Source organism: Lutra lutra, chromosome 16 (assembly GCF_902655055.1).
Source record: "Lutra lutra chromosome 16, mLutLut1.2, whole genome shotgun sequence".
NCBI lineage: Eukaryota > Metazoa > Chordata > Mammalia > Carnivora > Mustelidae > Lutra > Lutra lutra.
In genome coordinates this window covers 32,275,163-32,290,780 of record NC_062293.1, presented here as the reverse complement: position 1 = coordinate 32,290,780, position 15,618 = coordinate 32,275,163, and the positions used below count along the sequence as shown (strand labels likewise).

Sequence of the window (15,618 nt, the reverse complement as noted above, 5' to 3'; positions counted from 1 at the left end):
CAATCTGTTCCCTTCCTTTCCTAGGACTGGAAGGAAATTTGTGAGGAAAGCACAGCCCTGGATGATAACTCTTCTTCGGGGAGGAGCACATTCAGAGCACGTGCACGTTGGGTTGTCCCAGCTGAGGACTCTACGAAGGTTCCAGAGGTCTGGGGTCTTCTACGGACAGAGTGCTCGTTCGTTCTCCCTCAACCTTGCTGAAGCTCTTGTGGGAGCGGCCCTCCCTGGCCGGTTCTGGGGAGCAATGAACCAAAAGCTCCTTAAAAAGCACCAGAGAGATTGAAAGATTGCCATTCCTTCTTAACTGTTGCTACTTTGCTTTCACAGTTCGGGTTATGACCTCCACCATTCCCTCTGGGGAACAGAGAGACTCCAAATCAGAGAGAAAGAGGCACAAATAGAAAGACACAAAAATGACAGAAACCAGAAGACAGACCCACATTCTTTCTTTCAGTGACTCAAAAAAAGGACTCATGGAGAACCTACTATGTGCGGGACTGCACACCCACCCTTAATGGATACACCACAAGACGTCCACACCAGCTCCACAGACCCTCCGCGGGATTTTGGGCAAGAGAATAAAGAGCATGCTGTTCCCTCTCAGGCCAGTAGGTGGCGCCATGTCAGAGGGAAAATTAGGGGAGTCGCTGGATTTGATAGCCACCTATGGACATAAATTCAATTTCATCTAGTTCTCTGAGTGCCACTATGTGCAGGGCAACAGGCAGGACACTCGAGGGTACATAGGATGAGAAATGCAGGGAGCCTGGTGGCTCAGTTAAGCGACTGCCTTAGGCTCATTTCGTGATTCTGGTGTTCTAGGATTGAGCCCCACATCTGGCTCCTTGCTCAGTGGGGAGTCTGCTTCTCCCTCTCTCTCTCTGCCTGCCACTCCACCTGCTTGTGCTTCTCCCTCTCTGTCAAATAAATAAATAAAAATTCTTAAAAAAAAAATAAAGGATGAGAAATGTACGCTCGCTGTCATCATGGAGTTTATTGTGCTCTTGGGGACTGGAAGGATAAGCTCCCAGGTCACAAAAAAGGTGAAAGGGGTAAGTGCCTCAGGAATGGTTCAAAGGAAGGCCTGCATGGATCTTAGGACCAGAGACTGCAGAGAAGCCATCTCCCACCTGCTCACATTGTATCAGAGGGAACAGAGAAGGGAGATAGGTGACTAACCCGTGGTCCCACAGCAATTTCAGACTCCCAATCTGCTGACTCCTACAACAGTGTTCTTTTCACCAAACATTCTGCCTCAATAACTGGGGCTGCTGCCCCACCTTGAGATTCAAAATACTGCCTTAGTTTTGCCATTACCTCTCAAAATGCCCCCTCTGATGCCTCCTGCAGGGGACTCCAGCTAGGTCAGTCCTCGTCTCAGGGACGGCAGCTGTCCTCATGAAACGTCCTGTGGTGCTGGGGTCCCTTCGCACCACTCACGAGAGCTGTGTGCGCCTCTACCTGGAGGTGCTCAAAAGCAGCCATGGTGGGAGCAGTCACTCCATGGAAATTGGCAACAGCTATAAATCAGAACCTTCCCCTTTCCCCCCACCTCTGCCCACCACCCAGGGAGCTGCACACCACTGAATTAGCATCCCTGCTTTATAGAGGAGGTGAGGTCATCTGCCAAAGACACACAGCTTATAGGTGGTGGAGCTGAGACCCCTCCCGGGCAGTTTGTCCTGGGGTGCTTAGCTTAGGGCAAAGCCAAGAGAACCTAGAGCCCTTGGATGCTTGGATGCAGAGAGGTCTAGGCTAATCCTTGGTTTCTTGTGTGGTTGCTACCCATGGCGGCATCATTAGCATGATGTTAATATTGGAACAAGAAGCAGTTTGGGCAAAATGGGAACTAGTCCAGCTTCGGATAGATTGGATTTGAAGTACGGTGTTGGAGATGCTCACACGTGGAGGCTAGGAGAGAAGTCGGCACAGGACACTGAGACAGGCAGGATAGAGGTCTGTTCTTGACTAAACTGACAAAAGCTAGCTAGAAACATTTTCCTTTCTTAGAGTATTCAGGTAAGAAGTGTGAGATTCACCCTTTGTATGGTTCTCATCTGTGTTGACACTGAGGCATGACCCAGCAGGGCAGGAGTGGGGCACTGGGCACTTGTCCCACTTGCTCCCTGGTCAAGGTGCAGAGTGAGCACTCGGTACTTGCTGAATAAATGAGGGAATGACCTGATTTCACCCCAAAGCTGACTCAGCACTGCCATGGACCACACATTAAAACCCAAGTATGTGCCTCATAACTTCTAAGATGATCTAGAATGCTGGCTTTGTTATAAGAGTATGGATGTGGGGGGCGCCTGGGTGGCTCAGTTGGTCACCTGTCTGCCTTTGGCTCAGGTCACGATCCCAGGGTCCTGGGATCAAATCCTGCGTCAGCCTCCTTGCTTGGCGGGGGGGCCTGCTTCTCTCTCTGCCTGCCGCTGCCCCTGCTTGTGCTCTCTCTCTCTCACACAAATAAATAAATAAAATCTAAAAAAAAAAAGTATGATTTGAAATAAAAAATTACTTTCTTTTTCTCCTTCTTTTCCTTCTTCGTCGTCATCTTCTTCTTTTTCAGCATTTTTAGAGCTGGAAGTGAGCTTAGGCATCAACTATTACAATGACCCATGGAATTTCTTGTACCAGGGGATCTGGAAGGACAAAGTCCCAGGTCAAGAAAAGAGCGTGAAGATAGTAAGTGCTTCAGGAGGAAAGGCTGTGAAGACTTTAGAAGGTCTGAGATGGCCGAGAAGCCAGTTTGCCTGTGAGGAGCAGAGGGCCAGAGACCGTTGCGTGGGGAGCACCCATGCCTGGCTCACTGGCCCGGCCTGCCTTGTGCTGTCCTGTTTGCTGCCTGGCTCTGGGCCTCGGTTTGTCCCTCCAGTAAAAGCAGAGACTGCGCTCTGGTTCTGGGAGGGGAAATGAGTCAATAAAAATCCACATAATAGGAAGACAGCTTGGGCAGCTGAGCAGAAATAGCCCTGGATACCAACCAAGGAGGCTACAATATGCAAATGAGTTGACTGTGGCTTTCCTCCTGGTTGGCTGAAGGGACCCCGACCTCACAATGCGCGGGGTTTCTCCACTCCAAAGGATTGTCTCTAGCCAAAAAAAAAAAAAAAAAAAAAAAAAGAAGGAAAGAAAAAGAAAAAAAGAAAGAAAAATCCACGGACCAGACAGGTCTCTTAGCTCCCTCTCTTTGTCTGAACGGGAGGAGAAGCGATGGAACCTCTCTACCATGCTGGGTCCATCCTCATGCAGGTGAACACCTTACAAGGGAAGAAGATGGTGGAGAGTGGCCTCCAGTCTGGAGACTTCTCCCTCCCTCAGTCCTGGCCTTCCTGCCTCCTGCCCCCAGCCGACCTGGAGCTCCTGCAGCAGAAGGTAGCCGGGGTGCAGCGGGAGCTGGAGGACTTTAAGAAGGAGGCGCTGAAGGCCATCCGTTACCTGGAGGACGCCTTCTGCGAGATGAACGGCGAGCTGGCACAGCAGGAGGAGCAGGCGGCCCGCGTGAAGCAGCGGCTGAGGGAGGAGGAGGACCGGGGCGTCGTGCGCAACAAGGTCCTCACCTTCCTGCTGCCCCGCGAGAAGCAGCTCCGGGAGCACTGCAAGCGGCTGGAGCGCATGCTGCTGGGCTCCGGCCGGGACGCGCTCGGCGCCCCCAGGAAGATCCAGACCGACTGATGCCTCCCCCCGAGGGAGCCCAGCTTCCAGCAGAGCAGCCAAGCAGAAGATTTTGTTTTCAGTGGAAGGACCAACCCTAAGTCCCCGTCCATTCGCGTCCCCTCCCCATGTCCACTGCTTTCCTTCTACCTCAATAACACCTTGCTGAGAGGCGAACAGGCCCCAGTATGTTCTTTGGTGAAGCTCGCTTGCCCAGCATCATCACAGAAGGAGGTGCCCCACCCCTCCGGCTTTCAGACACCTGTAACTTTCACCGTTAACTGGTTTCCTGTTTGTAACGGTCATGTCGCTCAAATGTATAACATGGTTGTTTTTAATCTTCTTAAATTGATGTGTTGAACAGATTTACCTTTCTTTTCATGACTCAAGGCTCTCCTGGTTGTTACTCAATGATGCATGGTCCCCTGAGAGGGGTCGATCGTTCCCCAGAGCCCTGACCGGCCTCCGAGGACTGTCCTTTTGTGGTTCACATCCCCACCTCGTGGGCTTTTCTGCCTGCTTTCCTAGTTAGACCGCCCTGTCTCACCTGTGTTTCCTGATTCTGGCGCAGCTGAACTTCCTTCGCATTTAGTCTGGCCAAAGAGATCAGACACAGCTCATTAGGGCTGGGGTGGGTGGGGTCTGGTGAATTTCGTGCACAGACGCACCAAGCCTCAGACCCCATGAGTGGGTGGGTTCCAGAGAAGGGCCGCTGGCTTTCACGCCTGACCCATGGAGCAGAACCGGTTACGGTGCCCAGACTTTTCTCAGGCCGTGTCCACACACCATCCCCCCTACTTCTCAGGCCCCTTTGGGCGCAAGTGCCGCTTCCCCATTGTGCCCAGGGGGAGGCTGACTGTAGTTCAAGGCCGGTCGTCCGTGCTCATCACCCTGCTGCCCGTTTGGAACCACACCAGGCTCTTCATGGACTTACTCTTCTGGTTCTGGTGACTTGGGGCTTCCTTCACTGTCACTGTGTCTTTTAGTTCCAGTGAGACTCTGGTTCATCGAGTCGCATATCCTCTCTGTGGTCTCCCCCCACCAAATGCTGTCATGTAATGGGTTTCTCCCCCAAACTGCAGAAGTGAGAAGTCACTCTGGAGGCCAGAGTCTGCTCCAGAGCCCAGTGGGGCCTCTGTCCTCCTAGCCGGGGTCTCATAGCCTTGCCAGACCCTCTGACATTCTTCTTCAGCCCCATCTGCCCTCCTGTTTCAGAGAATCACTCCCAACAAGATTCGGGCATCTGGAACCCCCACGCTGACCTTCACACAAGGACCCCATGATCCCCTGCTGATAGCTCTATCCACCTGTCACCGTCCACCCTGAAGGCTGCACCCCTATTTTAACTCCAGACTGTTTCTGCCTTGGAAGGTACAGCTGAAGAAATGGTAATACGGACACTAGCGACATTCCCATCACCGCCGGAGCTATGGTTGTCGCGAATGAGCTGTGTTCCCAGCCCCAGGCTCGGCCCCTGGAAGGCAGGTACAGCTCTAACCTTCACTTTCAGACTCCGAGGAAGCCACAGCTCCGAGAGGCTAAATTGCCCAAGGCCACATAGCTGGTAAGTGGTAGAGCTGAGATTTGAGCCTAGGAATGTCTAACTCTAGAGGCTTTGCTTGTTTTAACCACTGTGTAGTATTTGGGGAACTTTAGGAGCGTCTGCTGAGCTCTGCTTGAGTACATGAGGGGAGCTTCGTGATCTTGCTAAGGTGAGCTCTGTGAGAAAGGACCGTTTTGCGGGGTCGGGGGGGCACTCCTGTACCTTTAGAACTTGTGTGGGATGCCCGTGTGTGTACAAAATGTGTCTTAGAAGGAGAACTTGCTCGGCTACATAGAAGAAGGGCTTTAAAAGAATCAACTTCTGGGGCCCCTGGCTGGCTCAGTCAGTAGAGCAGGTGACTCTTGATCTTGGGATCGTGAGTTCAAGCCCCACATTGGGCACTGCACTCACTTAAAAAAAAAAAAAATCAGCTGCTTTGTACAAGAAAACTGGCTCTAATGCGAATTCATGTGGAAAGGGCTTTGCGTCGACTGTAGGTTCAGCGGGTAAATATGGCTGCTCAGGATTGACGGTGTTTGTGGGAATTCTGGGAGGAGGGGTAAAGGAGCCCAGGCCAGAGACCAGGAGAGACCAGGTGTAAGCTTCCAGTTGTCCTTTCCCCTCCCAGCGGAGCTGTGGGGATAGTGCTTAATTCTCCCAGCAGCAAGGTGTGACGACACATGTGAAGTATTGTCAGCCAGGGAGGCTTACCCAAGTCTTGGTGTTGAAGGTTTTACTGGTGGGTAATTACTGGCCCGGAGCCCCTCCATGGCTGACCTTGTTTACTCAGGCCTCCCAAGGTCAAGCTGATACAGCTCGCAGGGGCTCCAGCTGAATCATGTGATTAGCATTAACTATCTGGCAAGGCCCAAGGCCCCGGGTAAAACAGCGTCTTATCAGAGAGCAGACCGCAGGGACTTGCTTGGAGGATATCTCCCAGGCCTGTGAGGGGCCAGACCTTTCTTGGAACGTGCGGGATTGGAGTATCTTCCAGCTGCCGAGTTTCCCTCTACCTCGGGGCCCACAAGCGGCCCCCACGGTGTGTTTTGTTCCCTCTGAGGGACTGAAACCAGCTTCCCAAAAGCGTCTGTCTTTCGTGGCTCTTACCCGCCCAGAGAATTCGTTCATTCTAAGCCTTCTCCTAACTGTTGGAGGGGACCCTGCATCCAGCAGCTGTAATAAACTGTCATCATGTGTATAACAGCTTTTCTTACTCTGCAAAGAGTTCTAGTGAATCACTGAACTTGAGGGTGTTCTCGGGGACACCATGTCGGATGCAATTGACGTTTCATCCACAATCACCTTGTGAGCAAGACACTGTTATCCCTGTGGCAGAAGCAGAAACCGAGGCACAGAGGGTACGTACCGAGGATGTACAGCAGGACTCTGGGGCGACCTTTCTTGACTACCATCCCACACCAAAGCAAGGGACTTGCAGTGATGGGCTGGCTCCCTTTCCTGGGAGGTGCCATAGGGATGGCCCTGAGGCCCTCCCACGGCCAGGAGTCATGCTGGAGTGACGAGGAGGAGGAGGAAGAAGAGGCAGGAAGCTTGGGAATTTCCTGGCTTGGAGAGCTCAGGTGCACCTGTGTCCAGGTTGGGTTAGACAGGCGCCCCACCTGGAGACTGGTCTTCGCCTGGTTTTCTCTGCAGCAGGATTTCAAGCTTGCTTCTCTGTCAGGAGCTGCAAGTCACCTGATGCCCATGATGCTGACTTCTTTGAGGAGACTTTTTTTTTTTTTTCAGGTAACAAGACATCTGAAGTAGGTGATTGGCTCAGTAAGTCAGCAGTGACAGGTCTGAGTTGGTATCCCTGCATCCTCCCTCCACCTTCCTCACCACCCCTCCCAGCCCATGGTCACGTGATTGTGGTTGTAGGCGTGCCAGAATTGTGTCGTCACTCAGCAACTTCCAACAGGGAAAGAAGGGGCAGGGCTTTTCTTGCAAGCCTCCCATTTATCAGAAAGGAAACCCTTTTGCAGGATACCCCCCAGCAAATTTTCTCTGACATCTCTTTGGCTAGACCTGAGGTGTTCGCCTGTCCTAAACCAGTTGTGGACAAAGAGGACAGCAATGGCCACAACTCAGCCCCAATGGGCACCTCAGTGACCCAAGATCTGAGCTTCCAGCCGTGAGTGTGTCTGTTGGGTGGTAATCAGCCCCATCTGCCACAACCTCAGCCTTACCTTTTCTACTTAATAGATACCGAGGGTCGGGGTGCCTGGGGGCTGGCTCGGTCAGTTAAGCATCTGCCTTCGGCTTGGGTCATGATCTCAGGGTTGTGGGATCGAGTCCCATGTCAGGCTCTGTGCTCAGTGGAGAGTGTGATTGGGATTCTGTCTCTCCCTCTGCCTTTCCCCCGAGTTGAGTGGGTGCTCTCTTTCAAATAAATAAATTGATAAAAAAAAAAAACACAAAAAAACTGGATGGTTTTCTCCCTGCCAATAGCCATAGTTCTCAAACGCTTGTACAAGCTACAATACTCTTCTTGCTGCTCCTGGGCAACTACTAGCCCATAGAGGGCTCCTGAGATCTTACTACACATGGTCCCACCTGAGGGCACCTGGATGGCTCAGTTGGTTCAGCAGCTGACCCTTGATTTCAGCTCAGGTCATGATCTCAGGGTCATGGGACTGAGTGCCCTGGTGGGCTCTGTGCTCAGCAGGGAGTTGCTTGAGATTCTCTTTCTCCCTCTCAAACAAATAATTAAATCTTAAAAAAAACAAAAAAGACACATTGGCTCCATCTTAGGAAAACCTGTGGCAGCCAAGGGAGCACTCCCTGGGACCCCAAGTCCTGTGTCTGCTGCAAACGGAGAGCTCAGATGAGGGGCAAGATGGCTGAGTGCAGGAGAGCTGAACACGTAGCCTTTCCCATGGGAAGCGACAAAGTTCGGCTGCCACAACTTCAGTTTTCCTGACAGCTAGCTCCGGGAAGGAGAAGGCTCCGAGGGACAGAAGGGCTGGGCAGAATTGGGAGGTGTGGGTGGGAAGCAAGGGTGTGGGTCTGGGCATTGGCTTCTTCCCCCATGCAGAATGTGACCTCCTGTTCTGATCCAGTCCATTTAGTAATTCCTGAAGTGCTAAGAACATCAAGCATTGGCCATCGTTCCTGCCCCTTGGACATTCATCAGGTGTAGATCTTTCCTTGTTTCTCCCTGGAAAAACAGTTGGGCAGCGTCTCAACATGTTGAGCATAGAGTTATCATGTGACCAAGCAATTGCACGTGTAGGTATGTGCCCAATGAACATAGGTCCGCACAACACTTATACGTGAATGTTCATAGTATTAGTTGCAATAGCTCGAAAATGGAACCACCCAAATGTCTGTAAATGGATAAATAGGGTGTGGTACATCCATACGCCAGAATATTATTTGACCATAAAACAGGAACGAACTACTAATCATATAATATTGTGCTAAGCAAAGAAGCCAGTCATGGAAGTCCATATGTTATAGGACACCATTTACGTGCAAGGTCTGCAACAGGCCAATCTGTAGAAACAGAAGGCAAATTAGTGGGTGCCTGGGGCTGTGGGGTTGGAGGTATAGGGACAGTGACTGCTAGTGGGTATGACAAATGGGCTCTAAGGTCTCCGTGCACTTTAAATAGGTGAATCGTATGCCAAGAGAATTATATCTCAACAAAGTTGTTAAAAAAATAAAGTGGGGCGCCTGGGTGGCTCAGTGGGTTAAAGCCTCTGCCTTCAGCTCAGGTCATGTTCCCAGAGTGCTGGGATCAAGCCCCGCATCCGCATCCGGCTCTCTGCTCAGCAGGGAGCCTGCTTCCTCCTTTCTCTCTCTCTGCCTGCCTCTCTGCCTACTTGTGATCTCTGTCAAATAAATAAAATCTTAAAAAAAAAAAATAAAGTGGAAGTACAAATACACAGTGAAAAAACCAGAAATGATGCTATGATTTACAATTCAAATCCCTTTTAATATTGAGAGACACAAATCAAGACTAGGATTATTTTATTTTATTTATTTTATTTTATTTTATTTTTATTTTTTATTTTATATTATTTATTTTATTTTATTTATTATTTTATTTTATTTGTCAGAGCACAAGCAGCAGGCAGAGGGAGAAGTGGCCTCCTCCCTGAGCAGGGATCCTGATGTGGGACTCAACCCCGGGACCCTGGGATCAGGACCAGAGCCGAAGGCAGACGCTCAACCAACTGAGCCACCTGGGGGATCCAACACTAGGATTATTTTAAATTGTTTTTATTTTATGGACATTCTAGAGCCTCCTGGGCTCCAGAATTTACTTGGATTGCATTTGTAAAAAGTGCACATAACAGGTGCATCACAAATGATAATTGAACCCAAACTGCAAGTAAGGCATAAAATGTTGCAATCGATGACCTTGAGTGACCTCCACCATTTCCAAGAAGTTTCAGGAGTGTGGCAGTATGTGGAAGACTTCTGTTGTGCCCAACTGCGTGCTTGACTCCCTTCTCCAGGGTCATGGGAGATGGAAATGCTAGATGGAGATCAAGCCCCACCGCTCCCTTCCAGCCTGGAAGATACCTTCTATGGGGTAAAGACAACATCTGGACCACATCGTCCAACATGCTGTCTGCAGCTGTCACGTGACCAGGAGCCAGTAAAGACGTCTTATTCAGAGGTCTTTTCTCTGGCATGTCTTGTTTCCAAAGGCTTTACTCTGGTGAGATCTCTTGGTTGACCTCTAGCTCATCTCACCTTCCTTTGGATTTCCTTTCAACAGCAGGAAGGGGTCCTGGATAGGCATTCCAGCTCTCAGACCACCCTGGTTTGAGTTCCAACCCTGCCCTCAGCTTCTGTACAGCACAGGGATGTGACTTTACCCCTGCAGCGCCGTCCAATAGAACTTACTGTGATGATGGAAATATTCTATAATTCTGAGCTGTCAGATTTCCCTGGTACCCATGTCTGGCTATCGAGCTCTTGAAACGTGGTGAGTGAGATTTAGGAACTGAATTTTAAATTTTATGTAATTTTAATTAACCGTATGTGTCTGGTGGCGAGCCTCAGTTTCCCCATATTCCCATAGGGATAACAGCACTGCCTACCTGGTTGGGATTGTTGGGTGAATATACGTATGGCAGGATAATTGACTGAGATTTTAATTACAGTTTGGTTCCCTAACCCACAGATAGGCTGTGTTCCCTGCCGCAGGGACTCTTGTTTGTGGGGCCCCAAACAGATGTTTTGAGAAACCCAGAAGGGAATCTTGGCATTTGTGCTTGGAAGCGTAAGTTATGGAGAGAAATTATGCTGGATCAGCCCAGAGTGCAAGGTGTTGGGATTGAGGAAGGTGGAGGCCAGCTCCCAGGCAGAAGCCAGGTCAGGAGGCTGGATCTTTGCATTCAGCCTGGTGCACTGGGCTGGGTGCGAGGGAGCAAGGGGCTCCTGTCCTCAGGGTGAGGTAGGCTGCGTCTCTCTCTCTCTCCATCGAAAGCACAAAGGGAGTTCCTTTGGGGGATAGCCGGCATGTTGTCATTTGGAAAGACAGTCAAGTCAAAGCTCACAGGGGCTGAGGTTTAAAACCAAGGTCCGGGGCACGTGGGTGGCTCAGTGGGTTAAGCCTCTGCCTTCAGCTCAGGTCATGATCTCAGAGTCCTGGGATCGAGCCCTACATCGGGCTCTCTGCTCAACGGGGATCCTGCTTCCCCTTCTCTCTGCCTGCCGCTCTGCCTACTTGTGCTCTCTGTCTGTCAAATGAATGAATAAAAATCTTAAAAAAATAAATAAAACCAAGGTCCAAGTGGAAATGTCACGTCCCCGGGCTGGAATCGGGACTTTGAGGTTTGCAGAGTCCAAAGGTCAGAGCTGGGAGCCCTAGCCCCAGAAAAAGAAGAGGTTTCTGCCATGGGCTGGCAGGGCTTGAGACACAGGATGGGGAGTCCAGCTAGCCCGGAGTGGACATTTGACTTTCAGACATCCATCCTCATCGGAAAGGTTCTCAAAGACGCTCTGGCAAGTGGGGGTGTGAGAGAGACGGGGAAGGCAGGCCCTGTCCCTGACACTCTGAGAGAGGACCGAAGTGTGTTCGTGGTTCCAGTGTCCTTGGCTTGTCTGTCACCATCCCACCGGGTTATTGCTTCAGGAGGGGGAGCATGGCCCCATTTCTGGGTTTGACAGTTCTGGTGGAGTCAAACTTGTCTCTACTAAATAAATTAGATCTCTCCAGGGCAGATCAATATTTAATGTGGGGTTTAAAAAGACCGACTCAGGAAATGAGTTTAAAAGTGGAAAATTTGCCTTAGGTAGCAATTTCTGAAATACGGTGGTATCAGGGGACAGATTATTCAAACCCAAGCCGTGGATAATATAAAAACAGTTGAACAAACCAAGTTCTGCTTCCCGAGCATCGGTGAGTCTGAATCCCCAGCTCTCTTTCGTGCTCCTCACAGGGCGTTAGTGTCAGCTGGAAGAGGCCATCTACTGTGACAGAGTCTCTTCCAAAGATGGCCAACTCCTGCACAGCAGCCCCCTCCCTCACCTGTGGCAGACATCACTAATCAATCCCAGGCTTTTCTCCTTTCCACTTGGAGGCAAGACTCATTTTTTTTCTCAACACCGCACTCCAGGCAGCCACCATCTATCAGCCAGCCTTGCACGTAATGTGAAATTTATTTCCCACCCTCCCCTAGTCCAAAATCCTCACTTAACAGAGGAGAAACTCAAGGTTACACAGTGAGTTAGGGGGCTGGTCTAGGACCAGGGTCCGCTTGAGCGGACTTCTCCTGCTGAGAATGCATGAGAGGTTAGGGTTCCATCAGCGATCCTTTTACTGATCCCTCTGTGAGCAGCACAGGGCTTTCCTTGAGCGGCACTGAATGCTTTGTTCTAGAGCTAAAACTGTAGAATTTCACAGCTAGAAAGCGGCTTAATGGTCGTCTAGTTCTGCTTGTTCCCTCATGGGAAAAATGAAAGCTCAGAGAGGTCAAGTCACTTGCCTAAAGACACACAGCTGGTTGCTCTCTCCTCTCCATCAGTAATATGCCTTCCGATTCTGGAGTTCTCATTTTGAGGCCTTGGACAAATCACTCCAATGTTTGGACCTCCAGCAGTTAGACCCTCAGTGCCTAAGACTTGCAAAAAGTGTGCATAGTGAGAAATGTACAGCATCTCTTTTGATATATATAATTTTTAAAGATTTAATTATCTATTTGACAGAGCGCAAGCTGGGTGAGTGGCAGGCAGAAGGCAAGGGAGAAGTAATCTGCCTGCAGAGCAGGTGGAGCCCCATGTGGGATCTGATCCCAGGACCCCAAGATTACAACCTGAGCCGAAAGCAGTCACTTAACCAACTGAGCCATCCGGGCGCCACTATTTTTGGAATATTTTGATGCTTACATGGATACGTTCAGATTTAGCTTTCTAATAATATTTTGTTTGGCTGATGCAAAAACTGGTTTGTATTCTCTAAACAAATAGTAACTGGGAAACTAGATATGTGCTGGTCCATGGAAAGGTGTCTGTTTTCCGTGAACATCTTTTCAAAGACTTTTTTTTTTTTTTTTTTGTATGCACATGTGAGCAGGAAAATGATGGTCCCTAGGGGAGAAAAGAAGCCTTCTCTCTCCAGAGTGGAGGGGCAATGCCAGGTTTAATGTGACTGGTGTGGCCTCCATTTTCCCATCCATAAAATGGCAAGGGTGATATTTGTCCTCCCAAGTTCAGAGGCAGATCATAAAGGTCCAATGGAATAATGTCTGGGAAGGAGTTTTTGAAAAGTAAGGGATTATTGTGACAGGCAAAGGGGACGAAGCTGGCAGATGGAGGCGAGGTTCTCAGGAGTGAGAGGCTAGGGGTGGGCAGCGAAATAAGAGGCTGCCTTGGCATCAGAACGCCCGGTCAAGAATTTCCATGCCCACATTACCGTGGCGCTCCTGTCAGATTGAAACCAACCTCTGCTTTACTGCTCGACTTGCTGTGATATTTTAGGAATGGCAGCCCAAAGGAACACCACACTTGAAAAAGGTCGCTTTCCTGAATTTGCCACTGGGCATTATTTTTATGCCACTGTGCTGTTACCCAACTTCAAAATATACATCATATTTATATTGCCTCTGCTAAGCATATATTTTTATTTTATTGCTTACCATGTGGGTGACATTTGGTTATTGAATGTCTGGAGAATTGGACCCGGTTGCTGTTGTTGTTTTCATCCTTCCTTTCGTAAGTGCTTGCTCTGATGTATTAATCTTTACAAAAGGAATGAGACAGGGACACATAAGCATTCGCACTCACACACACACTAATCACATTGCCATTTTATCTCACTTTGCGGGTGTGTGGCTACATTTATAAGAGCCGACAGATCTGAAATAGGTGGTCTGAACTGATTCAGATGGGGAACGATGAAGCCCGCAGCCTTGGGGGGGATAGGCTGAGGGAGAGCGAGAGAGGGAGCGAGAGAGAGAGAGAGAGAGAGGGAACGAGAGAGCACCTTTTGTCTTGTTTGTGAAGGACACACAGGCAAGAGGCAAGGATGGAGCCACTGTGAGCCTGGGCTGGAGGCGACCCTGGGGATATATTTATAGGTCTATAAAAATATAGACATGTGTTTTATAGATATTTTATATCTTATATATTCATCTATCTATCCAGCACCGCCCATAATTCCTGATCCGGGTCTCCGTCAATGGTTACTGCATTAAGGAACCAAAGAATGGCTCTGTCAACCATTTGTCGAGGTTGTACCCTGTGCGACACGTTTTACATGCCCTCTCTCTCAGTGCCCCCAGCATCCCCACCAAGCAAGGTGAAGATTTCGATTTTAAAACAAAAGGAAACCGGGCTCCTCAGAGAGGAAGATGTAGAACTGTCATATGACCCAGCAATTCCACTCCTTTTTTGGGTGTGTACCCAAAGGAATTGAATGCAGGGATGCAAATGCTTGTACCTGAGTGTGACAGCAGCTTTATTCACAACGACCGAAAGGTGGGAACCGCTCATGTGTCCATCAGCAGACACGTGGATAAGCGAATCATGGTCTACTCGTGCAATGGAATATCATTACGTCATAAAAAAGAATGAATTGCCGATGATAACATGACAAATAGTCCATTTATAGGAAATGTCCAGAATAGGGAAAGCTACGGAGAGAAAGCAGATTCGGGCTTGCCAGGGACAGGCGTGGCATGATGGATTTGGGGGGGGCTCATTGTGGGGTCATTAAATGTCTGGAACCAGGTGGAGGTGGTGGGTGCACTACACCATGAATGGACTACGTGCTGCTGAATTGTCCACTTGCAGACGGGTTATTTGATGGTATGTGAAATTCACCTCCATTTTAAGAAGGGAAACTGAGAGTAGAGGGTGTGGCAGGTCGGTGACATTGGCAGCCCTAATTACCCTCCTTGCTGTGTCCTTGCCATTTGCACTGCGGCTTTACAAGCCTCTTCTGTTCTGACTCTGGACTTGGCCAAATGACCCTCTGATCAACGAGACGGCAGCGAACCTAATGGAGAGGCTTGGAAAAGCCCACATGTGTTTCCACTCACTGTCTTGGACTTAAGCACCGCCAGGAGAACAAGCTCAGGCTAGCCTTCTGGAGGATGACACGGAGCGGAGGCCAGGCATCCTGGCCAAGGCCATCCTACACCAGCCAGCCCCAGCCAACCTGCCAGCTGCCTGCCGATGCACGAGTGACCTCGGCCAAGATCAGCCAAGCCTGGCTCACATCAGTGGACCGCTCAGGCTACTGCTAGATTCGTGAGAAACAAGAATGGAGTGTTGTTTTAAGCCATTAAGTTTTGAAGTGGCAGTTTTACAGTAAGAGCTAACTGATAGAGGTTGCGTAATTTGCCTGGGGTCTCACATTGAGTCAGAAAAAGCAGAACTCATTCCAGAGACGGGTTTGGAATGCGCTGTTTTATTCAATTGTCATCTTCATTTTACAAATGAAGAAAATGAGACTCAAAAATTGTGAGGGTGGGTGAAGAGAGCAGGGCAGGGGGTGGGTGGGGAGAATCAGTCTTCCTGTCCTTGGTAAGGAAGGAATGTTCCAAGCAAACCCTTCCAGCCTTCCCCCAAGCCCCAGCCAGTTGTCACGGGAAGGTACTGAAATGCCGGTGTTGGTTTCCAATGTGCGTTTCAAGAGGGATCTCTGTAGTTTTCCACCGGTTTTTGGCAAGGCTGCCCTCCTGTCCTGCCCTGCCATGGGCACTGGCTTGCTGGTGAAAAAGAAAGGTAACCTGCCTACGTACTATTCTTCTCTCCTAAAACATTGCCCAGGTGTTATCCTGGATCTTTAGAAGATCTTAATTTTGTGAGGCAATGGGTTGTTAAGATGAGGGTTGCCCGATCAGTGCTGGAAACAGGTCCCAAGGAAGACGTGCAACTCACACAGGCCCCCTGGTTTAGCGCGCTTGGACCCGATTATTAAAACAGTGCTATTTCTTGGCAGTCTTTCTAACAAAGAGATC

At 49.7% G+C, this 15,618-nt stretch overlaps 1 protein-coding gene and 1 long non-coding RNA gene across 2 annotated transcripts in view; both read left to right on the top strand.

Moving 5' to 3' along the window:
- LOC125087751 (uncharacterized) overlaps positions 1-826 on the top strand; it is a 46,502-nt gene extending 45,676 nt beyond the window's left edge. Inside the window, exon 4 of the long non-coding RNA XR_007123506.1 lies at positions 25-826. This is a non-coding gene — a long non-coding RNA (uncharacterized LOC125087751). The remainder of the gene's footprint in view (positions 1-24) is intronic.
- Positions 827-3,082: 2,256 nt separating this feature from the next.
- CCDC182 (coiled-coil domain containing 182) lies at positions 3,083-4,010 on the top strand. Its single transcript, XM_047708572.1, has one exon. It carries the CDS (start codon positions 3,214-3,216, stop codon positions 3,673-3,675), a length of 462 nt encoding a protein of 153 aa, XP_047564528.1. The 5' UTR covers positions 3,083-3,213; the 3' UTR covers positions 3,676-4,010.
- Positions 4,011-15,618: the final 11,608 nt, after the last annotated feature.